This window comes from Chiloscyllium plagiosum, unplaced genomic scaffold (genome assembly GCF_037043375.1).
Source record: "Chiloscyllium plagiosum isolate Xiang-an unplaced genomic scaffold, Cpla_swu_hap1 HiC_scaffold_22, whole genome shotgun sequence".
In the NCBI taxonomy this organism is placed as follows: domain Eukaryota; kingdom Metazoa; phylum Chordata; class Chondrichthyes; order Orectolobiformes; family Hemiscylliidae; genus Chiloscyllium; species Chiloscyllium plagiosum.
Genome location: NW_028270160.1, coordinates 58,790,153 through 58,815,214, shown reverse-complemented (window position 1 = coordinate 58,815,214; position 25,062 = coordinate 58,790,153). Strand labels below are relative to the sequence as shown.

General features: G+C 38.3%; 1 protein-coding gene across 5 annotated transcripts in view; it reads left to right on the top strand.

The window, feature by feature from the left end:
- Positions 1 to 25,062, top strand: part of jmjd1cb (jumonji domain containing 1Cb) — a 393,296-nt gene that overhangs the window by 278,025 nt on the left and 90,209 nt on the right. For 2 of the 5 annotated variants that reach the window (XM_087999116.1, XM_087999114.1), the window contains exon 3: positions 14,998 to 15,111. The exons of 1 other annotated variant lie outside the window; for it this stretch is intronic. In XM_087999116.1, the coding sequence (XP_087855242.1) occupies positions 14,998 to 15,111 (114 nt within the window). Of the gene's footprint in view, positions 1 to 6,718; positions 7,034 to 7,438; positions 7,462 to 14,997; positions 15,112 to 25,062 lie in introns of those variants that run through there. 2 more of the 5 variants (XM_087999118.1, XM_087999117.1) reach the window with 2 other exon arrangements.

The window sequence follows — 25,062 nt, the reverse complement described above, 5'->3', positions numbered from 1 at the left end:
TGAGAGATGACATTGTTGAAGGTAAGTTTCTTTGAGAGACAAGGTTCTTTGGCTCTTTGACAGGGTAGATAGGGAGAGGTTGTTTCCACTTGTGGGAGAGTCCAGGATCAGGAAGCATAATCTCTCAGTAAGGGGTTGCCCAGTTATTACCAAGCTGAGGTCTTTCTTTGTCTGTGGGTAGAGAATTTGTGGAATTATTTACTGCAGAGACTGGGTCAATAAGTATTTCAAGGTTGAGATAGATTTTTAATCTTTCAGGGAAACAAGGGTTATGAGGGGATAAAGCTGCAAAGTTGAGGTAAGGATACTAGAAAAGCCATTATCTCATTAGTGGAACTGATTCAATGGGTTGAATGGCTGAGTTCTCCTATATCTATTGGAAGCAAGTGTTCAATTATATTTTGGTTTAATTTAATAGTTTAAGATTAATACTCTGGTATTAATTTACAATGTTTGACTAGTTTATCATGAATAATGTTTCTTATAATGCTGTAGTGTGTGAACTGTGCAAAATCAAACCAGTTAGCCCAGGAAAATGAGAGTTGGTTGGTTCAGATATTTTCCCTACATGATTAGAATACATAAATCATGTCTTATTGTGGCAACAAGCAGTCAGCTGCTGAAGTAGTTATTTTTGCTATTTAGATCAAATATGGTAAGACTAACACATGGTTTCTGACAGTTGCAGCTTTGGTCTTTTGCTGACTAAAGGTTAACTGTTCAGTAACAATCCAGATCCTTGTTACAATTAATATTTGACTTTGGTCATGCTCCATTGCAGGCAAGGTTGTGTTGGATCTTTGCCAGTACATCAATCAACGTCCAACAGCTGATTCAAAGAACTGTTTTTCTGTAAACTTTATCGCAACAAACCTGAAGGAAAGAAACTGCAACAAATTCCACATTGTGCTAAATGCTGTTGTCCTGATTGTAGTTTCCTACAATACAGACATGTGGGGAGATGTGCAATATTTCACGACTAGCCGCTTCTGTTCACTTTTCCATGGTTCACCTTCTCATTTATAACTGCAGAACTGTAAAAGAGTAAATCAGTTAAAAAACAATATTTTTAAAAATTGTTCATTGTTCTCATTACTTTCATGAATTGAGAAAGAAAACTTAACATGTTCTGATATTAATAGTATTTGTGCTCTTCCTTTCTGATCATTTTCCCATTTAATTGGAGAAGACTTCCAAGATTTCCTTGAAAAAGATTAATTTTCAAAATGGGGACAATTTTCCATCAATTTCACTGCAGTAACAGGTTGATGCATTGCTGGCAAAGTTCTAGTTTCTTTCTGACAGTTGATGGTAGTTTCTAGGAAACAAATTGAAAAGATGGCAGGACAGGTTAATAGTATAGTTCAAAAAGGCATGCGAGATGGTTGCCTTTATCAGTCGTGACATAGATTATAACATCAATGAGGTCATTTGCATCTGTACAGCACATTGGTTTGGCCACAGCCGAAGTAGATTAGATTAGATTAGATTACTTACAGTGTGGAAACAGGCCCTTCGGCCCAACAAGTCCACACCGACCCGCCGAAGCGCAACCCACCCATACCCCTACATTTACCCCTTTAACCTAACACTATGGGCAATTTAGCATGGCCAATTCACCTGACCCGCACATCTTTTGGACTGTGGGAAGAAACCGGAGCACCCGGAGGAAACCCACGCAGACACGGGGAGAGTGTGCAAACTCCACACAGTCAGTCGCCTGAGTCGGGAATTGAACCCGGGTCTCCGGCGCTGTGAGGCAGCAGTGCTAACCACTGTGCCACCGTGCCGCCCACAAAGTACTGTGTACACTTCTGATCGCCACACTGTAGGAAGGATGTGATTGCATTGGAGTAGTTGCAAATGAGATACACCAGGATGATGTCTGGGATGGAACATTTCAGCAATCAAGAGGTTAGACAAGCTCAAGTTGTTTTCTTTGGGGAAGAGAAAGTCGTGAGGGACCTGACTGGAGGTGGATAAGAAGATGAGAGGAATGGACAGTGTAAATAGAAAACAGCTGTTTCTCTTAGTCAATAACAAGGGAGCATAATTTTAAACTGAAAGCCAAGAGGTTTAGGGGGTCTTGAGGGAAAACCTTTTCACTCAGAGGGTGGTTGTGTATGGATCACACTGCCTCAGATTAAACCGTACAATCCTTAGAAAGTACTTGAATTAACACATGAGGTGTCATAACATTTAAGACTCTGGGTTAAGTGCAGGGAAGTGGGATTTGTGTAGTTGTTAGCATATTTTTAGCGGTACAGACTTGATGAGCTGAAGGGCCTCTTCTAATTCTGTAATTCGATGAGATAACATACATCTCTAAAATAATTATGCACAAGTGGAATTTTCAACTGAGCAACAATTGGAAGGCATAATGTAACTTCCCCTATGAGAATTAATTCAGTCATACATGAGATTGAAAGCTGCTTACAGTTGAAAGATTTTTTTCAACATTTTCGCTATATTTTGAGCAGTTTTAGACATGAATGGAAATATTTTAATGGAGGGGGGAAATATAAAAATATTGGCCCAACAGTGATTGTATCAGCATATTAATTTTACTTTTACCTTCCTTCCTGAAGTTAGTAATCCTTGTTGAGATATTTTCATCGGTTGTTTTTTATGGGTTGGTCCAGTCTGTGAACCTTGAAGATGACATTTTTTGACAAGTTATTTTGAGCACAATATATTGGTGACATATGCTTTTTGGCATGATGTTTTTAAAAGAACAAATTATCATAAAACAAGGCAAGCAATGATATTTTCAGAACTACTTTCATATCCTGGCTAGAAATATGCCAGCATGAATGGGAGAAATATCATATCCCCTTGTCCTCTCTCTGCGTGTCACACATATCCTGGAAATGTCCAGCTGATGAATTTAGTTAAAAATCACACAACACCAGGTTATAGTCCAACAGGTTTATTTGTAAGCACTAGCTTTCAGAGTGCTGCTCCTTCATCAGGTAGCTCCACATCACAGCTGATGAATAGCATCCAAAAGATTGAGAAGATTTTGTGTTTAAAATACTTAATAAAAGCTCTTACCTTCATCAACCTTTTTTCTTTTAGATTCATTTTAATATTTCATCACATTTGCAACATTTCATATTTGCCTCAGCACTATTGCAGAATACTCTGAAACATCTTCCTTTCCAATTGATACCCATCTATTGTTGTATTTCATAAGAGCTGATAATCTTCCCAATATATTTAAGCATTTTCATTTTAAACTATTGAATGCTGTGTCAGCTGTGGCTCACTTGGTAGCACTGTCATCTTGAAGTCAAAACCTTTTGGATGTAAGGTCTTTTCCAGAGTCTTGAGCACAGAAATGAAGGTTGTTATTCTAGGGTCATACTGAGACAGCACTGCACTGTTTGAGTGCTGTCTTGTGCTAGAAGTCAAAGACTGTGTGCTACTATTTCAAGCAAGAGCATTCCCTGGTGTCCTGGCCAATATTTAGTCTGCAATCAACAACACAAACAGATCATCTGGTCATTATCACATTGTTTATGGGCAGGTTTGCTGCCCTGTTTTCTGCATTGCAATAATTATTACACTTCAAGAATACTTCATTGGCTGTGAAACTATACTGCACTGGATTCAGACAAATTTCCTGATGTAGCAACAGCTTTACAACAGAACAGCTGTGGAATGTATTAGTCAAGTTAACTGATAATGATACATTTGATTAGAATGAACAATATTTTATCTTAATGTATGAATTAATTTAATAATTATGGCAGATAATGGATTTCCTGCTATAGATGCATTTGCTTATGTTAATACAGCACAATTTTATTATCCACTGCAGTTATAACCATTTCTTGGCAGTTTGCCAAATTTGTAATTGAAGGTCATGGATTGTTTGTTAATATGGGATACTGTCGGCTCTTGATCTCATGGAGAGCTGGTAGTGGCAGACAGACAAAGAATGTTTTGTATTAATTTTTATGGTATGGAACTACTGTCACACAATCTCTTGTTCATTTTTCAGCATGGTCCAGATGTCCATTTAAAAATGGTCAGATTATGCTGGATCATCAGAAGTGAATACAGTATGAGCATCAGTTTTCACTTGAAACTGAATACGTTTTTTTCCTTCCTTCCATTCTAGATTCTAAATTCTAGTTTATGTTCCACACACTGATGAATAAGTACAACTCTGCAAGTACAGTTTCATGACAAATCAACAAGCATTGCAAATGCTGAAATTATACAACCACAAATAATATACAGTTTTGGAATGATATCTTTGATATTCAGTTGCACAAAATGTTACCTTCTTTTACCTTATCTGTCTCAACAGTTGGTGGCAGACCAACTGTTTTGTGTTTTATTTTAAGTATTTTATTGCTAAATATCTGTCTATTATTTACAGTGGGCTATAACATGCAATGACAACAATTATTGTTACTTTACTCACTGAGAACCCCAAAAGGAGTTTGGTTAACCTAGGTTATAATCATACAACTGTGAGGAGCTTAATCTTTAACCTTATAAGGACATGAATTATTTGGTTGGATGGGCAGATAGGAAGCACATGATGTTTAATGCAGAAAAACATGATGTAATTCATTTTGGTCAAAGAACATGGAAAGATAATAGTCGATAGATATGAATTTGGAAGAGCACAGCAGGTCAGACAGCATCCAAGGAGTAGGAAAGTCAATGTTTTGGATAGAACTCTTTGTCAGAAGAAAACGCGTTTGTTAAGGGTGTGGATCTTTTGGAGAATAAATAACAGTAGAGGTCCTCTGCAGGTCCGGGAGAGAGAGGTTCTGAGCTGGAGCAAGGCTGACTGAGGGAGACAAGATGTAACCTCATGCCAGAGAGCATGGAGCCGAGAATCCTCAGGGAGAATCATTTCTGGAGGCACTAGAAGTTCTGTGGGTAGCGGTTGTCACGGTTGGGTCCAAGTTGTGAAGGTCTGAAAGTTATTTGGAGTCCATGGGGAATGAATCAGCTGTGTAGACAGGCACTGAAAGAGATATGGCTGTAGTAGTGAGATTGCTTCAGCGTAGAGGAAGTAATCTGGGGGTTGGAGTGGTAGAGAAACTCACTGAGCTCTCTTTGGAAGGAGGAGGAAAACTTCTTCAATGTTGGCATCCTTAGAAGAGATTTTGCAGTGTTGGTTTTCAGTGACTAGGAGACAGTAAAGACTGCAGATGCTGGAAGTCAGAGTTGATAGATATGAAACTGGAAGAGTTTCAGTCGAAACATTGATTTTCCTGCTCCTTGGATGCTGTCTGACCTGTTGTGCTCTTCCAGCTTATCTATCAACTCTGACTTCTAGCATGGAAAGATAATATCTAGGCTCCAACTCTGAATGGGACACAGAAAGAGGACCTGTATAGATACGTGCATAAATCATTGAAAATAACAAGACACATTTTGAATGCTTTATTAACTGCATTCTCAGCGGTTATTTTGAATATGTGCAAGACACTGGTTCACTTCAGCTGGAATATTACATCCAGTTCTGGGCACTGCACTTCAGCAAAGATGTGAAGGCATACGTGATGGTCCAGATGGTTGCAGATGAGGAACTTGAGTTATGAAGACAAAGTTGAGAAATAAAGACAGCTGAGTTATGATGGTGGAATTCATAATTATGAGGCATTTGGACAGAGAAGATGAGGAGAAACTATTGGCACTTATTGAAGGATGGAGAATGTAGGGACACAATAAAAATAATTGGTACAAGAAATCAAAAATGATCAAAACCTTTTCACTGAGTGGTCAAGTTTTGGAATGTCCTGAGAGTGTGATCGAGACAATTTTAGTAGATGTATTCAATAAAGAATAGATCATCTGGAAAAGTACACTGTGCAGGGTTAATGAAAAATGGAGTTTGGGAAAACAGCTTTAGGTGACGTGCTGATTTGGAAAGTCAATGCAGGCACAGTAGGCCGAATAGCCGCCTCGTGTGCTGTGGAATTATACGATTCTGTAAGGTCTCGGCCTTAAAAGTTACCAGTGGATTAAGATAAAACCAAGTGTAGAGTGACATCCATTGGGATTTCCTGGTGTGTGATAGCATTATTTAGAAGACCCCCTCCCTGCCGCCACCACTGAGTATATCAATAATTTGTGAAAACAAAACCCTTAAAGTCTGAAACAAAAGGGTAATATCTGAGGGGAAAATGTGACCCTTTTCGGAAAACTCTGGAAAGTGATACATTAGGCTGTTGCTTGCAAGGAAACCAATCGAAAACCGTCACCGCTGATATGAATCTGTTTTTTGTCTGCTGCAGCAAGGAACGCATCTCTCTGAAAGTCTCCAGTTAGACAATGAGTAATCAGTTACATGACTCATACTGGATGTGACTATTGCCACCTGTGACTTGGATTTATTTCGAAGCACCGCCCTTTTCCGCTTTGTTCGAGCTGTTAGTACAAGGAGAGTTACTCGTGTCCATGTGCAGTCGATTTTGACCAAACTATTTTTAGTCGTGTTCAGTCCTGCTTATGGCACACAAGACTGGTTAATTTCTGTTGTTAGTTTACGCTTATCTGTTTTGGACAGCTGACTAGACAGCCAATCACAGTGCAACGTTCGTGACCTAGATCTTTACAGTGAGAGTAGCATTTGCGGGGTTTCTCATTCGTTAACAGTACGTAATGATGACAAAGGGAGATCAGTGATCCGCCTCTGCACACTACGCATTCAGCCGTGTGGGAGAGAAAGATAGAACTGAGGTATTGATGATAGCTTTTCCCAAGATTTGTTTTTTTTTCAACATAGAATTTAAGTTTCAGTATGTTGAGATTGTTCACGACCGAATGGCTGCAATGTAACGTGCCGCCTTCAACTTTTTTTCGATTCTCTTTGATCAGAAATGGGTCACTGACCCCGCGAATGAACATGTTCTGATCGGAAGTCTATCATCCGTAGCCTGAAAATCGGCCTGTGTGATCGTGGACAGTTGAGTGTATATTGGCTGCAGAAACGTGAGGAATTCCGGCAGACAAAATTTGCGGGTTTTATCCCTGCGTTGCAGGGATTGGAGTGGATCGTTAGGTGGGTAACGTTAAGTCCAGCAGTCTTTATTTGAAACCGCGCTGAACAAAATTTTGCCTCGGTGAGGCTGATTTGTTTTAACAGTGCGTCAATGGGATTGTGCTCACAACAGAACAAACTCGAATTATTCATGAAATGTGAAATAAAATAAAAACAGGCAGATATTTCAAATGAGTGTTGATGGAAGGTTACAAAGTACAATTCTAGATACTCGTTTAAGCTGTTGAAGCGTAACCTAGCTTTCTTGCATGTGCTGACTGAATGGGTGGGCAGCTGGACTTTGACATTCCAACATGTCTGCATAATGAGACTGGATTGCTGTGACGAGACTTGTCGATGAAGTTGCAATGGAAATGCATTTTTAAAATTTCTATCAATAGGTGATCTACCCAGCATTGATGAATATTCATTATCAGTGCAAAACAAAGGTAATTTTGTAACTGCTTTTTATAAAATTATATTTGCTAATCGTGGAGTAAAAGGTTATTTAGGGAATACGTTTTAATGAGTTTTTTTCAAGTTTTCAAACGTGTGGATTACTAATGTACATGTAAATTATTTAACTCAAAGTAACAACGTTTATTTAACCTGCTGGTCAGTAAGATTGCAAATAAATCCATGTTGTCATTTGATTAAATCATCTGATTTTAAATATGGAAGTCTTTTCAGTCAGGGCTCATCTGTTTTCATGTGAATGGAATGTGGTATTGCACCAAGCCCAAAACAGGATACAGTTGTTGTAGACATTTCCGTAGTTAGAGTATCATGTAGGCTGCAAAGAATGCAGAAGTCTTGCAAATCTGGGTGTCTGGCTGGCTAAACGTTGCAGCAGAGATGCATTCTGGGTAGGACTCCAATAAGATCTTATTTATTAATAGAACTGTGTGTAGACAGGTTCAAACTCGTCCCAGTTGTTCAACTTCGCAGCTGTGTTAGCTTCATGTATTTATAGGTTGGAAACAATTTCTTCGTTGTTTTACCAATGACCACCTTTATTGTGTTTCAGTATAGTGTTTACTGTTTAGTCTCACTTTGCATTTGGACAATCACACTATACATGATTTAAAACTTTCTAAGCTGGTAGCCTGGGATTTTCCTTAGACATTTGATATGTCTGTTGAGTGTACAGGCACTGGATACCTCAATTATGTTTGAAGTCCAGCAACATTTCTTTACATTCTGTTCCACTCCTTTATGAAATGTTTACAGTAGATTTGCTATACAGCTCAGAAGGTTATCATTTTTAGCACAAATTCTTATAAAGTATAAACATCTGATGGTTAGACAGCTGTGAAGGATTCTATAAAGCGCAAGATTGTTACATCACTGTGTCTGATTGTGGTATGGCTTTTCATGTACTGGCTGGACTTTCAAGCGAGCAGCCTTATGGTCCAGTAGAACTGTAGCAACTTTTAAGTGTATGTTGGGTGAAGGCAGGGTCATGTTTCACTGTCATAATTATCCTCTCCATCCTACACTTAGGCAATGTATGGGAGGATTCTTGGAAAGGTTGCAAATTACTTCACTGTCTACATAGATATGTATTGCATAATTCTGTGAATATATTAATATGTGACTTGAGTTGACTATCTTTTCATACTTTTAAAACCTTTACAAACCTTTTGATAAAGAGAGAGAGTTTTATAACAAGATTCTTTTAAAAATATTTGAAAATGCTTGTCACTTAGCACCTGTGGAGAAAATAGGCAAGTTCACGTTTCAGGGGCATCCCTTCATTAGATGTGATGAAGGGTCCACCCCTTCAAATGTTAACATGTAATCACCCTCCATGAAAATTGTCCGATTTGCTGAATTGTTAGAACATTATGGCATCTGCATATTTTCACAAGCAAATCTTTAGGAACTGGCTTCTGGGTATAGCCGGAGTCCAGGAATTAGTCTTAGATAACAGAAGCTTTTTGTGAAGTTACAATAATTTCTACTTAATTTTGTTATTAAATTCTCCCACCATTCTAAGCTGGGTTAGTCTCAGCCAGTGCTACAAATTGTTTCAGCACCACTGAATAAATGCATCCCAGGTGTTTAGTTTCTAATTGCTTTTCGAAGCTGAAAATTTAGGACATGGTGAACTTCAGTTTCAGAGCTGTCACCAGTCGTGATGTAGTTTCGAGGCTCACATGACAAAGTTATTTGAGTCTGTGTGAGCAAAAAATGTCTTCAAGAAAGATGGAGAAGAAATTGGATAAAGTAGATTATATTGGGTGACTGGAGATTTGAATAAATATTAGGTATTGATGAGATGAGAGTGGCATTTTTGCCTTAGTAAATGCAGAGACGAATGTTTATGAGGACACTGTATCATAATGGCAAAGAACGTTGAGGTTGAAACTGAAGTGGAATGCTTTGCCACTTCTGGATGCAACTCCACTCTCTTTAGTAGCAGGAAATGGAGAAACAAGTGCAACACAGGTGACATAATAATTCATAATCTTCACTTAAAGCAGGGAATATAATTTTCAAAATTAGGTTTTGTCACATTATGCTGCACTGACAACAGTAAATATTCAACATTTAAATGAAGAAAAAAAATTCGACAACCAGTGCCGTTCACACAAAAACCTGAAGGGAAGGCTACAGACTTTGCATAGGGCAGTTCATTTGCTATGTATGTTTAACACTATGTCAGAAATTATCATGTCCCTGAGAATTCAGACTGTGTCATTTTGCTTATGAACAAATTATATCTATTTGGCATAATGATTCTTTGGTTTAGCTTCTGAAATAACCTCACTGATGCAAGAACATCACATTGTGATTACATGTTGTGATTAACATGAAATTGCACGTTGTGTTTACTGAGCAGATTATTCTAACACTTTTTTTACATATTTTCAGTTAAGACAACAAGATGCAAATGATAAATATGTTAAGAACTGATAAGCTGATTATTCAGTTATTAACTTAGTTAAACATTTAAAAAAAGCCTTAATGCTCCATACTTTGGAGCTGTATATTTACACTCCACTGACTTTACTTTGCTGCTGATGCTACATTTGGCATTGTTCCAGTATGGATATGGTAGTGGGTGTGGTGTCTGGAGAAAATGAATATACCTAAGGAAATGGTTTCAACTGGAACCTTGGAGGTAATAGGGCAATTTAAACACAGTCCCTTTTGGCAGTTATCAACAAATATTCTAGCTAAAGGTTGACTGAGGTCTGCACCTGCCAATTTTAAGGGTTGCTAGGAAGGATGGTTTCAAGTTTTTTTTGCTACTGAAACTGCCAAAGTATCGATTTGGCCTTTACAAGGCCTAGTTGAGGATTTTGGATCCTAAGTGCAAAGTAAATTGTGGTTGTTACGAAAGTTTTCAGTCTGGGACAAATTATCACTGATTAGAAGTACAACCAAAGAGCTGCAATAGCAAGAAATCTTAATCTTTTAATTTAGCTGATTTTAAGAATTGTACAATTGTAGAATCCGGAGAGTGCAGAACGAGGCCATTTGCATCATTGAGTCTGCACTGCCCCTCTGTAGAGGATCAAACCCACACCTCCACCCTCAACCTGTAACCCTATATTCACCATGGCTAATCCACCTAGCCTGCACATCTCTGTACACTATTAGCATAGCCAATTCATCTAACCTGCACATACTTTGGATTGTGGGAGGAAATCAGAGCATTGGGTGGAAACCCACGTAAACATGGGGAGAATTTGTAAACTCCACACAGTTACCCAAGGCTGGAATTGAGCCCAGGTCCCTAGTGCTGTGAAGTAGCAGATTTAACCACTGAGCCACTATGCCGCCCCAAATGTTCTTAATGGCACGACTTGAATTTGCATCTCTTTTACAATCGTTTGTTAAAATTAGACTAATTTTCAAAATTTACTTTTGGGGATACTTTTTTTTTGCATATAGTTACATCGGTCATTATTGACATCTAAATAAATGTTTACAGATAACCATAGTAAATATGTGAACAGGCATGGATATCTGTGGTGCTCTTGGATGAATCAGTTGTGTTGAAGTATTTTCATACACTCTTCTTTTGGAAGCTTGAAGTCCATTAAGAACTTTCCTCAAGCTACTATTACATAGCTTGCTTTTTTTTTGGTTGAAGTTTTTTCTTCATCATCAGAAAAATGATCAATCAGGCTTTTCATAATCTAATTGTTTGAATCTAATGTTGTTGTTTCATTTAAAATCCAGTCTGGTTGTGAGCATCTTGGTGTCAATCTATTCATTTGTTTGTTGTAGAAACTATACCAGGAAAATGTCTACATGTTTCAGTTTCCAGACTCGAAGGATCCTGAGTAAAATGACCAACTTTCTCCTTTCTTATCAAATTTACTCCTCCGTAGCAAAGTGTGGTAAGGTTTCCAGCAAATGCAACATTTTAAGTAGAATGCTTGTGACATTATTCATGCTGAATCAGTACCTGTGGTGTTTCATAAAAACAGGTATGATTTAACAAGTTTATGGGAGACAGTTGGTACTGTAATTAACAATTGCAGGATGTGTGCACAATATGATGATTTTTGAAAAGTTTGAAAAAATAGACTTTGAGAAAGTGAAGATGGGTATTTAATTAAATCTAGTACTAAAGAAGTTAACAGCTGGTGGTAGAGGGATCACAGTAAAGGCCATGGAGTTGATTAGGGGATTTATTGAGGTTGAATGTTTAACCAACTAGTAAAGATGAGATAAAGTTAACAATGTGATAATAGATGATACTAGACAAAGGAGGGCAGCGGAACGATTTTGGAATGCTCAGTCAGAATCGAGGTGTCAGGTAAGGTTTTTATAGGCAAAGTATTGTGTGGGAATGTGACAAATAAACTTTTGAAGTTAATAAAGATTTCAAAAATGTGGATAAAGCTTTGAAGATTTTGCAGGAAGAGCAATTAAAGTGAAGTTCAGACATCTGGAATGTAGGCTGGTAGCATTTTATGCATAATGGGGGAGCGCAACTTCAGTGGTGGCCTAGGTTTCCAGCCTGGGAAGAATTCAAACCTCATAATAAATTTGATCGAGCAAAAAAGTATAGTGCATACAAACTTTGCATAACATGGCTCTTTGGTGCAATAAACAGTAAAAGTGATAGGTTTCAGTTTATATGAGATGCCATCTGCTTACAGAAACTGTCAAGTTGTTGACTAAAAAAAGGTTTTTGGAACAAGCTTTTGAACCTTAACACCCACGTCTTCTCATTTAATGGAACAGTTTGTAAAACCTCCAATGTTCTTAGCTGCCAATTCTGAAGAAAGTTCCATAGCGTGTTAATTACTTAAAAATTACTTCTTGGGATGATGTCATAATTCCCCACTCTCAAATTAGAGCTTGATGTTCCTGCTTTGTTGGTTTAAATTCTGTAATGCCTGAACCTTATCAAAACCATCAATAATAGAGTTCCATTTTTGTTTGAGAATTGTAGAATCTCTATAGTGTGGAAGCAGGCCATTCAGCCCATCAAATCCACACTGATCCTCCGAAGAGCATCCAACCCAGATCCATCCTCCTACCTCTGCTTATAACCCTGCATATCCCATGGCCTTTTCCCCCAGCCTGTACATCTCTGGACACTGGGGAACTTAACATGGCCAATCTACCTAACCTGCACAACTTTGGACTATGGGAGGAAACCGTAGCAACCAGTTGAAACCCATGCAGACACAGGGTGAATGTGTAAACTCCACACTGTCACCCGAGGGTGAATCGAACCCAGGTCCCTGGTGCTGTCAGGCAGTAGTGCTAACTGCTGAGCCACCATGCTGTGTAAGAAGGACTTTATTCAAAACTCACGGAATGAATAAGATTGTGGATTATTTTACAGAAATAAACTGTTGAAGTAGTTTTGTAATATACTGGTACTGCTGTTCCTACAAACAGTTCCTATTTATGTTGTTGTGCAGAATTCTCAGTCTCAATAAGAACAGGGCAAGTATTGTGTCTGCACAAATTTACGCATATTGCTCTTAATTGGGCAATGCAAATTCTTACTTATTGCTCTGCTGATATTTCTGGACAGCTCAAAGAGGCTTGCAAGCAATTAATCCAAATAAAAGCAAAATTCAGTGTATACTGGAAATATGAAACAAATGTAAGAAGTACTGGAGAAACTGAGCAAGACTGGCAGCATCTGTGGAGAGAAAGATGGAGTTAATGTTTTGGTCTGAGGAGTCTTAGTGGATTCAAAATGTTGACTTTTTTTCTCTCTCCTCAGATGCTGTTAAATTTACTCAGTTTCTCCAGCATTGTCTGTGTCTTGCTGAAGAAAATCCCCATGTATTATGTGGTCATATGGCAGCGAAGCTGTTGCCTCTGAAGAAATATGAGGAAAAACATTTCTGGAGGCATCTCATGTCAGACATTTGGGCTGCATTGTCATTTGTGCTGAGGATTTATATAAACACCATTAAACATGATACCATCCAATAGATTGAGGGCTTGATTATTTAAGAAAACAATTTTTAAAAGATTAAATGATATTTTCTGTCCAGCAGGATGACTTCAGCTGTCTTTTATTTAAGTTCATGTTGCAAAACATCATTGTACTCTTCACTTTTAACTTTTGTATTACATGCTTAGTTAAAATTTCAAGAAGTTTTTAATGTGAACAGGAAGTTTTCCTTCACATCTCTTGTTAAATTTCTGAGATTGGGCATTTTGATAGTCTGCTTGTCTATGTGCCAAGCATTATCTGTGTTGCAGTTTTTCCTGATCTTGTGTGAAAAATGCACAATTCATTACGTTAATAAATATAGGGATACAAGATTTGTATGACAGAGAAGAACTGAAGGCAGAAAAGAAACATGCGCTTTCGCCACCACCGTATCGTAAACATGCAGTTTTCTCCACTATTCCTCCTTTTCCAAAGTAAGACACTTCTGGTGCAGTAAGAAACAGGTAGCCCTCAGCTTTTCACTCTAAATTGCTATGCTGTATGCAAGCCTGAGTTCTTTTTATTTAGTACCTGCTCAATAATATTTTGTATTCATATTTTATGTCTGGCATTAATTTGAGAGATTAGTACTTGAAAGAGTTCAGATAAGATTTACAAGGATATTGCTAGGGTTGGAGGATTTGAGCTATAGGGAGAGATTGAATAGGCTAGGGCTGTTTTCATTGGAGCATTGGAGGCTGTGGGGTAACCTTTTAGACGTTTATAAAATCATGAGGGGCATGGTTAGGATAAATAGACAAAATCTTTTCCCTGGGGTGGGGGAGTCTAGAACTAGAAGGCATAGGTTTAAAGTGAGAGGGGAAAGATAATAAAGAGATCTAAGGGGCAACTTTGTCATGTAGAGGGTGGTATGTGTATGAAATGAGCTGCCAGACAAAGTCTTGGAGGCTAGTACGATTGCAACATTTAAAAGGCATCTAGATGGGTATATGAGTAGGAAGGGTTTGGAGGGATATGGGCTGGGAGGTGGCAGGTGGGACTAGATTGGGTTGGTATATCGGGTCGGTACGGAGAAGTTGGACTGAAGAATCTATTTCCATGCTGTTCATCTCTATGACTGTTCTTTTCTGTATGTTTTTTAGTTGGATTACACTATAATTAGCAGAATTTTGATTCCCTGTCTTGTGTTTCCTGTTACCATTTATGCTTTCTTGTTTTTGTAAAATTAATCTACAAACTTGAATTGAGAATATATTTTAGTTTGGGATGTTGTATTTCATACCAAGCAAAATGTTTATGTTGAACCTTTATCATAATCATCACTAATTTAGAAGTGGACTTTGACTTTATGCAGAATACAATTTGAAGACATTTGAATTGGCTTAATCAAAGTGCATAATTAGGTGCTTGCTTTGATCTTAAGCCAACTTGAAATCAATTTTGGTGCATTTGTTGGCTTTCTATATTGTATTTTACACCTAAGGCAGATCTATTCTTACGTTCATTTCATGATCTCTGACAAAAATGAAATTCTAATTGCTCTGCATTTATTCAATCAAGCTTCAACTAAGTTATTTCCTTGTTTTTCTTTGTTTAGACATTCAAGTCTGTAGTGGGAAAGGCTGTGCTTCATTTATTAATTGCAATAGAATTCTTTGTGGATAAACAACTGAATTTTATACCTGGGGATAGTGCCTTCCAGCTCTACCAGGTAGGACAACAATTATTGTGATCAGCATTTTTGTCATGTTGAAAAATATTATGTCTAACCATGAAATATTTCAACTTTTCTTTATGGAATTTGTGAAGCATTTTATAAATTTTAGATTTTAGTCAGTAAATCACTCAATCCACCTATTAACGCACAACTTTTATTATAGTGGAACATGATGATTGTGTGAGTTGAACAACTCATGAAGGAAACTGTTATCTTTTTATCAGCTACAACTCCAATTTCCCCATTAACACCAACTTGTATTTATATATTGCCTCAATTGTAGTGCAATATTCCATGATTCTTTACAGGAGTGTTATGAGAAAGAAAATAAGATATTCGGGAAAATGGCCAAAGGCTTGTCAAAAGGAGCTTTTAACAAACCTCTTAAAAGAAGAAATAAAGTGGTCAGGTGTAAAATTGAGTTTGGGATCCCAGTAACTGAAAGCATGACTGCCACTGGTGGAGTAATTACAATTGGGGGTGCTAAAGAGGCCAGACTTTCAAGAACAGATAGCTTGGAGAGTTGTGGAGCTGGTGGATATTGTAGAGTTTGGGAGAGGTGAAGCCTTGGAAAATTTAAAAATAAAGATGACAGTCTTGAAATCCATGAATTGTTTAATAGGGCCCAATGTAATCAGTGAACAGCGGTGTTTTGAATCACCTCAGGTTTCTGCATGACAGAATGTGAGGGGCCAATCAGGAGTATATTGGAATTGACTGAAGGGAAAAAAGCCATGGACAAGGATTTAAGCAACAGCTGACCTCAAGCATGAACCATTTTTCTTCCAAGTCCACACATCCATTGTAAGCTAATTTCACAACCCTTTCCACCCTATTCATTCCATCCTATTCATCCTATCCACCACTGTTTGTCTGTACTCTGAAACTACAAATCAGTACTGCTTTTGACTTTTCCTTGCACATAATAATTTACTGGGAAATATGATCCTTGCTTTCCACAAATTTATTGTTGGCTGACTGCATTGATAAAATGTTGACTGAAATGTGCTCAGATTATGGTTAAGTTGTAAAATTGCTCGCTGAGTTGGGAGATTTGTTTTCAGAAATTTCGTCACCATGCTAAGTAACGTCATCAGTGAGCCTCCGGTGAAGCGCTGGTGTGCTGTCCCACTTGCTATTTATCTGTATCAGTTTGTTGTGGTGGGTGATATCATTTCTGTGTCTGTTTCTGAGAGGATGGTAAATGGCATCCAAATCTATATGTTTGTTAATGGAGCTCCAGTTTGAATGCCAGGCCTCTAGAAATTCCCATGTGTGTCTTTGTTTAGCCTGTCCCAGGATGGATGTATTGTCCCAGTTGAACTGGTGTCCCTCTTTGTTGACATACAGACTAGCAAAGGAACTGCAACACAAACTGAAACACCTAGTAGAAGACTCAACCCACTTCCTTTCACTCCTCCCAGAAAGTCCTTAATATCATCCAAGACACCAAGGTAGAGGACAACAAGGTATCCTTCGACGTGATGGCCTTCTTCACATCAATAAACATCACCCCAGCCAAAGAAGCACTGGCCTCACTGCTGGACAAACCATGGACACAAACACAAGCACCAACTCCATCAGCAAAGACAGCATTCTCAATCTAGTAGACCTGTGCCTCACAACCCACTTCACTCAGAAACAGAACCAGGAATGATATCACCCACCACAACAAACCGAGACAGAAAAATAGCTGGACAGAACACCAACGCTTCTCTGGTGGCTCACTGATTATGTTACCGAGCATGGTGATGAAACATCTGAGAACAAATTGACCAGTGTAGCAAGCAAATTTACAACCTGAAATGTCACTCACTGACATGGCATTTGTTAATACTTTACAAATGAGTTGGACTTCCAAAAAAACTCATGAAGATTGTCATCAAGTCACTGGGGTTTCTTTCACAATTTAGTTCATATAGCATGTTCACCAGGTCGTATTACAACTTGTTGAGCTTCATTGTATATCCTTTGCACTCCCACATCTCTCTTCAAGATCCTTTCTGTCTTTGAGAGACCATTAATTCTTGGAGTGCTTGACGGGTAAATCAGTTGGCTGGACAGATGGTTTGCGATGCAGAATGGCACCAGCAGCATGGGTTCATTTCCCATAATGGCATAGGACCCACTTTCTTAATCTCGCCCCTTAGACAAATCCCATTAGACAAGTGATAGGAAGAGTTGTCAACTGTGCTGTCAAAAACCACTTCAGCAATAATCTGTTCACGTGTGTTCAGTTTGGGTTTCATCTGAGCCACTTAGCTTCTGACTTTATTACACCCTTTGCCCAAATGTGGATATGAGGATTGAACTCTAAAGGAGACGTGAGTGACTACCCTCGACATCAAGGCACTGTTGGATGTCACAGCAAGTGCAAAGGTAGATGATGGTGCTTGCTGGAGTTCATCATCTCAATCTGGACATTGCTGTAGCCATTCCTCAAGATTGTGTCCAAAGCCGAACAATCTTCAACTGCTGCTTCAGTGACCTTTATTTGGCCTTCAGGTCAGAATCGGGGTTGTTCACTGTGCAATGTTCAACACCGTTTGGGATTCCTCAGATATCAAAACAATGCATGTTTAAATGTTTAAGGCTCAAACAGCATCCAGGTTTGGATTCATAACATTCTGTTATAAGACATTCAAGTAACATTTGTACTACATAACTGACAGGACATGACCATCTCCTACTTGGGAAAATCTAACCATATTGTCTTGATTTACAATGGCATTACCATGGCTAATGCCTAACTAGCAATGGTAGGACTGGGATGTGTAGGTATTGACCAATGATCAGTACCTAAACTCGACCAGCCGTATAAGTATTGTGGCTTTAATACCAAGTTGTTAGCTAGAAATTCTGCAGTAAGTAGCGTGCCTTCTAATTCTCCAAAGCTGATCCACCATCTGCAGAGTTGACGTCACTAGGATGATAGAATGTTCTCCACATAACTGAATGGGTGCATTTCTAACAGCAATCAAGAAGCTTAATGCCATCCAGGGCATAGAACCACACTTACTTGGCACCCCATCTTCCACTTACTACATCCCTTCACCTTCAGCCTATAGTGTCAGCTGTTGATACTGTTTACAAATTGCATTACAGTAACTAACCAGGGTTCTTGCAACAGCACCATCTAGATTCGTGAACTCTACACTTGGTAGGTTGAGACAACAGATGATTGAGGACACCATTGCTTACAAGTTCACTTCCAAGTCTCACACCATTTTGACTTGGAGTTGTATTAGCATATATTTGATAGTCAACAATCCTCTATCTCCATTCCTTGTAAGGATGGTGGATATACTCATACCATATGGACTGTGGCTGTTCATGTTGCAGCTTGCTACCACCCAAGGGAGATTAGGGATGCCACTAATGTTGACCCAGCAAGTAACACCCTCTGCTCATGATGGATTACATTTTCAACACCTTCTTGAACGTGTCGTCTCCCTTGGTCCGCTTGACTGCTGTAACATTAATCACTTTCTTGTCTCTCTCACAATCTATATCTCTGCACCTACAATCCAACAGTACTTCTGTGCCCACCATAGCAAAGGAAGTTCTTGCCAGATTACTTGAATCCTCGATACCAGTTCTTTTGCATGATATCGCTAAATTTTTGATTTTCTCCTTCATGCCCATCTCATGTCATTTGTCCTTTAACCCCAGCAAAATCTTTACCCTCCCTCCTCCATTATGGTCACTTTGCTGTCTTAAATCCCAAGTTTGACAGGCTTGCTTGTGTCTGCACAAGTAGCTTAGCTATTCATCATCATACTTGGCTTGTCCACATGAAATTCTGCCATTGGAAACTTCACTGACCTCTGTAAATCCATCAGCTACACACAGATCATCCCAGAATGCAAAGACCACCACAGGATTGTGAATTAATAACCATTTTCTCTAAAGTGATCTCCTCTATCACATCCACCCTTAACCTCCCAACGTTTGCTAAGAGTTCATGGTTTTGTCTCCAGTCAGGGGCCATTGTTAAGGGTCTCATCTTTCTCTGCTTCTCCTTTCTTATCAAGCCAAGCCTTCTATATGTTTCCCTACCCCAAGCTAATTTCATGGCCAGTTCCCTTGACCACTTCTCCATGAAACAATTTCTGTTCACTTATGTTCCTGGCTCCGCACAAGCTAATGTGATGCAAGTTTTTTTCCTCTGCTACAATCCCACACCTTTTTAAAATTGCTGTCATTGTGGCTTCTTTATAATACTCCACACCTGACTTAAAATTGATATCTGCGCTAAGTTTCCATTCAACATATTCCTTCTCATAACCATGTCATCTTTCCTAGAATTCTGTAATTAAAATCCTCTTTGAAGCTTCTGCCCCTTCCATATGCTTGTGCACTCCTTTTTATCACAGCATTATACAATAAATGTCCAAAAAATTGAAGTTCACGTGCTTACACTGTACTGAGTAGCTTTGAGATCATATGATCAGCATCAGTGTTTATTTATTGATCAAGAATGAATTGAGAAAGTAGCCAATGACTCCAGTATTGCACAATTTCATGGAATAATAGCATTGCGAATATTAAATATATTAGTGAAATAATTTGCTTAATAGTTACGTGCATAAGTTTGGATTGAAGCGGGAGTATTTTAGTGGAAAAATAGAATTTGGAAAATTCAAAAGTAATATTTAGTTAAGGTGGGTGTTTGCACAAGTTATAATCCTGAGGTTTTACATGGCCATTTCAAAAATGGTGTTTAAAAACATTAACTGGCCCTGTTCAAGACAGCAGATCTTCAAGGTTTTTTATTGTGATTTTTATTAATCTGCAATGTAACTATCAGATCTGTTTGTAGTCCTATCAGTTATGTTCACTGAAAGCTCTTTTAGGGAATCTGATAATTTCTGATAGATACGTAAGCATTGATCTTTCTAGTCCATCTTATTAGTAAGGGTCCATCATGTGACAAGTTCCCAGCACAGTCTACTTAAGGAATTGGCTTCTTTCCCCGGTTCTCATGCTCAAGCCTTTAGGCTGGCTTTTCTTTCTCTTGTTCTTTATCTTGGCCTCTCACTATTGCTTTTTTTTTTCCTGGCCTCTGATTGCTCTTCTTTTTCTTGAAATGTTTAAAGAAACTTTTGCTAGGTTCTAGTTGAGAAAAGAGAATGAAAAGGTCAACAGACCTTTTGAATGTGAGTTAAGAAAGAAAAGGAAGCTTGAGGTTGAGAACAAGGGAGATGATAACTGAAATGTAGGAAGCAGGTAGGAAGAAAAAGCAAATCTGCATTGAAAGAAGGGCAGATTCAAGAGCATGGAATGAAAGAAAGGGACAAAAATGTTTCAAGGAATAGAAAAAGAATGCCAAGTTTCAGTAACACTATGAATGAAGGTCTCTGGCATGTGCTGTGGGTGGCTGCAGCTGGTGGACGTTTGGGCAGAATTTGCCTTTCAGATGAGTTGGCGCAGCTGTGCAACTAGCAGTGTTATCTTGGTAGATTCACCCTGAACGTAGCAGGGTGAATAATTGTGGCAGCAATGCTGGGCCACATCTTGAGGTATTAATTCATATTCACTGCCAGTCTAAAACTGCTTTGTTGGCATGTCTGAGAGCACAACCATGCATCATGTCCATATCACAAAATAATAGCCATATCAGAACTACGGAACCTTTTCTGTCTTACCCTGTTGATGAAGTTTGCTTTCATGTGTTCAGGGTTTATCTTTTCTTTGAAAGAATGGTAGTTTTCTCTGGTCCCAGAATGAAGCCACACTCTATTTGGCATTTTTTGGTATCTGTTTTGTCAGTTTTGCATACAAACAGTTAAAGTGATATTGAGCAAAAATTTGTATCTTCAGAAAACAAAGAAGTGCTTATTGTGAAGAATTAGCCTATATTTACATTACCTTCAGAAAGTGATTTCTCATTTAAAGGAAGATTTAAGGAAGTGCTGAAGTTGTCAAATTATTCTTGTTTACATTTCTAAGGGAACTTGAGTCTGTGGCATGTGGTAAGAAGGTTCTATATGTAGGTTGGACAGGACGTTGTTAAATTTTGGAATTGAGTAATACGAAGCCAATATTGCTGAAAGTCTACCAAAATGGTGGAAGATCTGAAGACTGAACAAGTGCAAGGTTTCCCAATAATACATACTAAGATCAGCTGAGTTCCTTCAAGAATTCTTCTTGTAGTATTAATTCTATGCTGAGATTGTTGTAATCTTTGCTGTTTCTTTGTACTCATGATCTATTTCATTGATTTGTTTTTTAGGTCAATTTTAGTCAGAGGTGCAGTATTTGTGTATTCTGTTATGTCATGTCTGTTTCGCCATTGACTTCATTTCTATGGTCAACAAAACATTGTAACACTCAAATCTCTGATTAGTGAGTTAATGTTTTAGACTTTAATTTAACATCAAAAATTATTCATTTGTTCAGCAATGATTATTAATCCAAACATGCAGAATTCATTTGTCAATTATTCTTTAATGTATGTTCCATCCCCTTTTCTGTATATGTACTTTGAGTAGTTTTGTTTTCAATTTTACTAGAGTGACTCAGCTAATAGTAAGACTAAGGTGATTGCAATTGAGTAATAGAATTACTTGAGTCATGACCTGGGTCTTGTTCCAACCAAATGCCAACTCTGAACCTTGGGTAAGGAAACAGCAAAGTTGCTTTTATTTATTACTTAATCAGAGCCTTTGGGTAACTAAAGCACCCCATTTTTCTTCAGATGTTCATCTGTGTAGTGACATTTTAAATTCATTTCAACAGACAAATGTTGGCTTTGGTTTAATTTTGAATCCCAAAGGCACACATCAGGAATAAACTTGCGCAAGAGCAGTTGCTCAATATTGTATTAAAGTGCATAACTCTTTCAATGGGGCTTTAACCTACAGTCTTCAGGACTGCAAATGTAGCTAATATCTGATGCTCATTTAATTCAAACATTTATTGGTGAATTACTTTCCATTCAGGTTGTTTATCAAGAAAATGTATAGTGAAACTAGTAACAAAGGCACATTTAAAGTAAACTGTTTCAGTTGTTGCTCCATGAGATCAAAATAAATGTCATGGTGAACTATTTTACTATGATCAGTTAATTGCACATGTAATCTTAAAAAGCCCTCCTGCTACCTTAAGCCTGTGTGCGCAAAGTGCAGTTATGGTTTCTGTTGCATTTTCAAAAACCCAGTACTTCCTGTGATAACTGATCTGTGTCAGATTTATCAGAAGGAATGAAGGTTATGGAAAGTTTAAACAGCAGTATTCTTGTTGCTCAGTAAAATGTGCAAATGTAGAATTCTCCACCATTCTTCTTTTTGACCCCCTCCATACACTGAAATAATAAGAGCATACATATTACCATTCAGGAAGTTATTTGAATGTCAGTAATACAACACATTTAGCCCTTCTTTCTCTTTGATTTAAATACATCTACATTTATAGTCGTTTCCTTATTTTATTCGACTGGAAACTATCCTGTCTGCATCTTATTTTTCTGTTTTGTAAGGTTTTTGGATTCAGCCAGTACTCTAAAAATAGCAGTGCTTTTAGCACTTGTGTCATAGGCTGGTGTTTATATTCTACATTGTCAAGGACAGTGCAGAGTTTCTAAAAATCAATTTTGATTCTCCATATCCAACCACTGAAACTGGGTGTGATATGTAAAATTAATTGTTTAGGACCATTAGTGCTCTAAGATTCAGGATAAACAAGTTTACATTCTCATATTTTCTAAAGCATGCTTTAGAGACCCTCAGTTTTGACAGTGCCAGACCTAGAAACTAAGAGATGCCATCAAAAATGGTTGCAAGCTTGTCCCTGTTTTTCCTTGAAGACTTCAAAAGATTGCAGTGAAGGTAGAGTGGTCCAGGGCTTGAAAATAATCATTCATAAAGCTCTGCAGTGTGGTAAGTTGGTACACTGGTCTCAACAGGTCTATCAGCGTCGAGAAAGGTGGATTAACGCTTCTATTAGGTGCACTTCATTGGAATTTAGTTAGCTGACTGCAACTTAGCTATTTTTCTTTTCAGATACTGTTTGATATTTTAGAGAAAATGATGGAAATGCTCAGCAGGTTAGATAGTAGAGAATGAAGCAGAATTGATGATTTATGATCTGGACCTTTGATCAGATGTGGGATAGGTTAGAGATGTACTTTCAGCAAGCTTTCCAGTGTCTACAGTATTATATTTTTTGATGTGGATGGACAAAGTTAAAAATCCCACAACAGGTTATAGTCCAGCAGGTTTATCTGATGAGGGAGCACACTCCGAAAGCTTGTACTTCCAAAGAACCCTTTGTACTATAACCTGATGTTGTGGGATTTTTAATTACAATTTTTCATTTGTGACTAATTCACTGCTATATCATTTCCACCAATGTCTACCTTGAACAAGTTCTGCATTTTTCTCTGGGATTTCTCTTTGTCTGTTTTAAGATCTTAAGTAATCTTCTCTGCTGCAAAAAAAAACCAATTTTCTCTAATCTTGCCTTGTACCTAAAATCCCTCATTCCTGGTATTATTCCAGTAAATCTCCTTTGCACTCTTTCCAGGGGTTTAATATCCTTCGTTCATGAAGGCGCTTATAACTGAACACGATACTCCAAATAATCAAGATTTGCAGAGGTGTAGCATCCCTTCCTTGCTTTTATATTCTGCACCTCTGTTTATAAAGCCAAAGATCCTATGAGGCTTCTTAATAACTGTTTCAACTTGCTTGGCCACCTTCAGAGAATTATGAACATGAGCCCCAAAGTCCCTGTGCTCCTGTAGTCTCTTCAACTTGTACTGTTGAGCCTGTAGTGTCTCTTTGTCTTTTGTTTACCAAAATGCATTAGTACACATTTCTCTGCATTGAAATTCACCTCCCAGGTGTCTGCTCATTTGGTCAACTTGACAATGTCTTTCTGAAGTCGCTCAGTGTCGCTCAGTGTCACCCTCACAATTTGCTTATTATCATCTGCAAATTTAGAAATTTTGCCCTCAATACTCATCTCAAAATAATTTATATGAATCAGAAAAACCAAGAGTTCCAACACTGATTCCTGAGGAATACTTTGATCTTGTCTCCAGTCTGAGAAAAGCCCATCTATCCTATGCGCTGATTCCTATCTTTCCTCAACTTCCAATCCATACCGCCAAGGAAGCATCAATCTCAAACATTTTTAATTGCTTACCACCCTGTCATATGGCACTGTATGAAATGCTTTTTGAAAGTCCAAAAATGCAACATCCACAGCATTATCCTCCTCTGCCTGTATCACCTTATCAAATAACTCAATCAAACCTGTTCTTGACAAAGCAGTGTTGATTGTCTAGTAGATTAGATTCCCTACAGTATGGAAACAGGCCCTTCAGCCTAACAAGTCCATACCAACTCTCTAAAGAATAACCCACCCAGACCCATTTCCCTTTCCTATATTCACCCCTAACTAATTCCCTTAACAATATGGGGAATTTAGCATTGCCAATTCGCCTGACCTGCACATCTTTGGACTGTGGGAGGAAACCGGAGCACCGGAAACCCACGCAGAAACAGGAGGAATGTGCAAACTCCACACAGGCAGTTGCCTGAGGTGGGAATCAAACCCGGGTCCCTGGCACTATGAGGCAGCAGTGCTAACCACTGAGCCACCATGCCGCTTATTTATCTCTAACTGTATATTTCCCTTATCCCGTATTATGGCTTTTATCATCTGGACCTTTTATGATCTGGACCTTTGATCAAATGTGGGATAGGTTAGACATGTACTTTCAGCAAGCTTTCCAGTGTCCCTCTATTGATGTCAAGCTGATGGATCTATAGTTTTCTGGGTTAACCCTTGCCCCTTTTTTAGACACCGGGTCACATTTCTAATCCTCCAGTTCTCTGGGATTAATTCCTATGTTCAGAGAGACCTGGAAAATTTCTGTCAATGTCTAGGCGATTTGTTCCCTTACCTCTCTCACCAATCTAGCATGCATCCCATCCG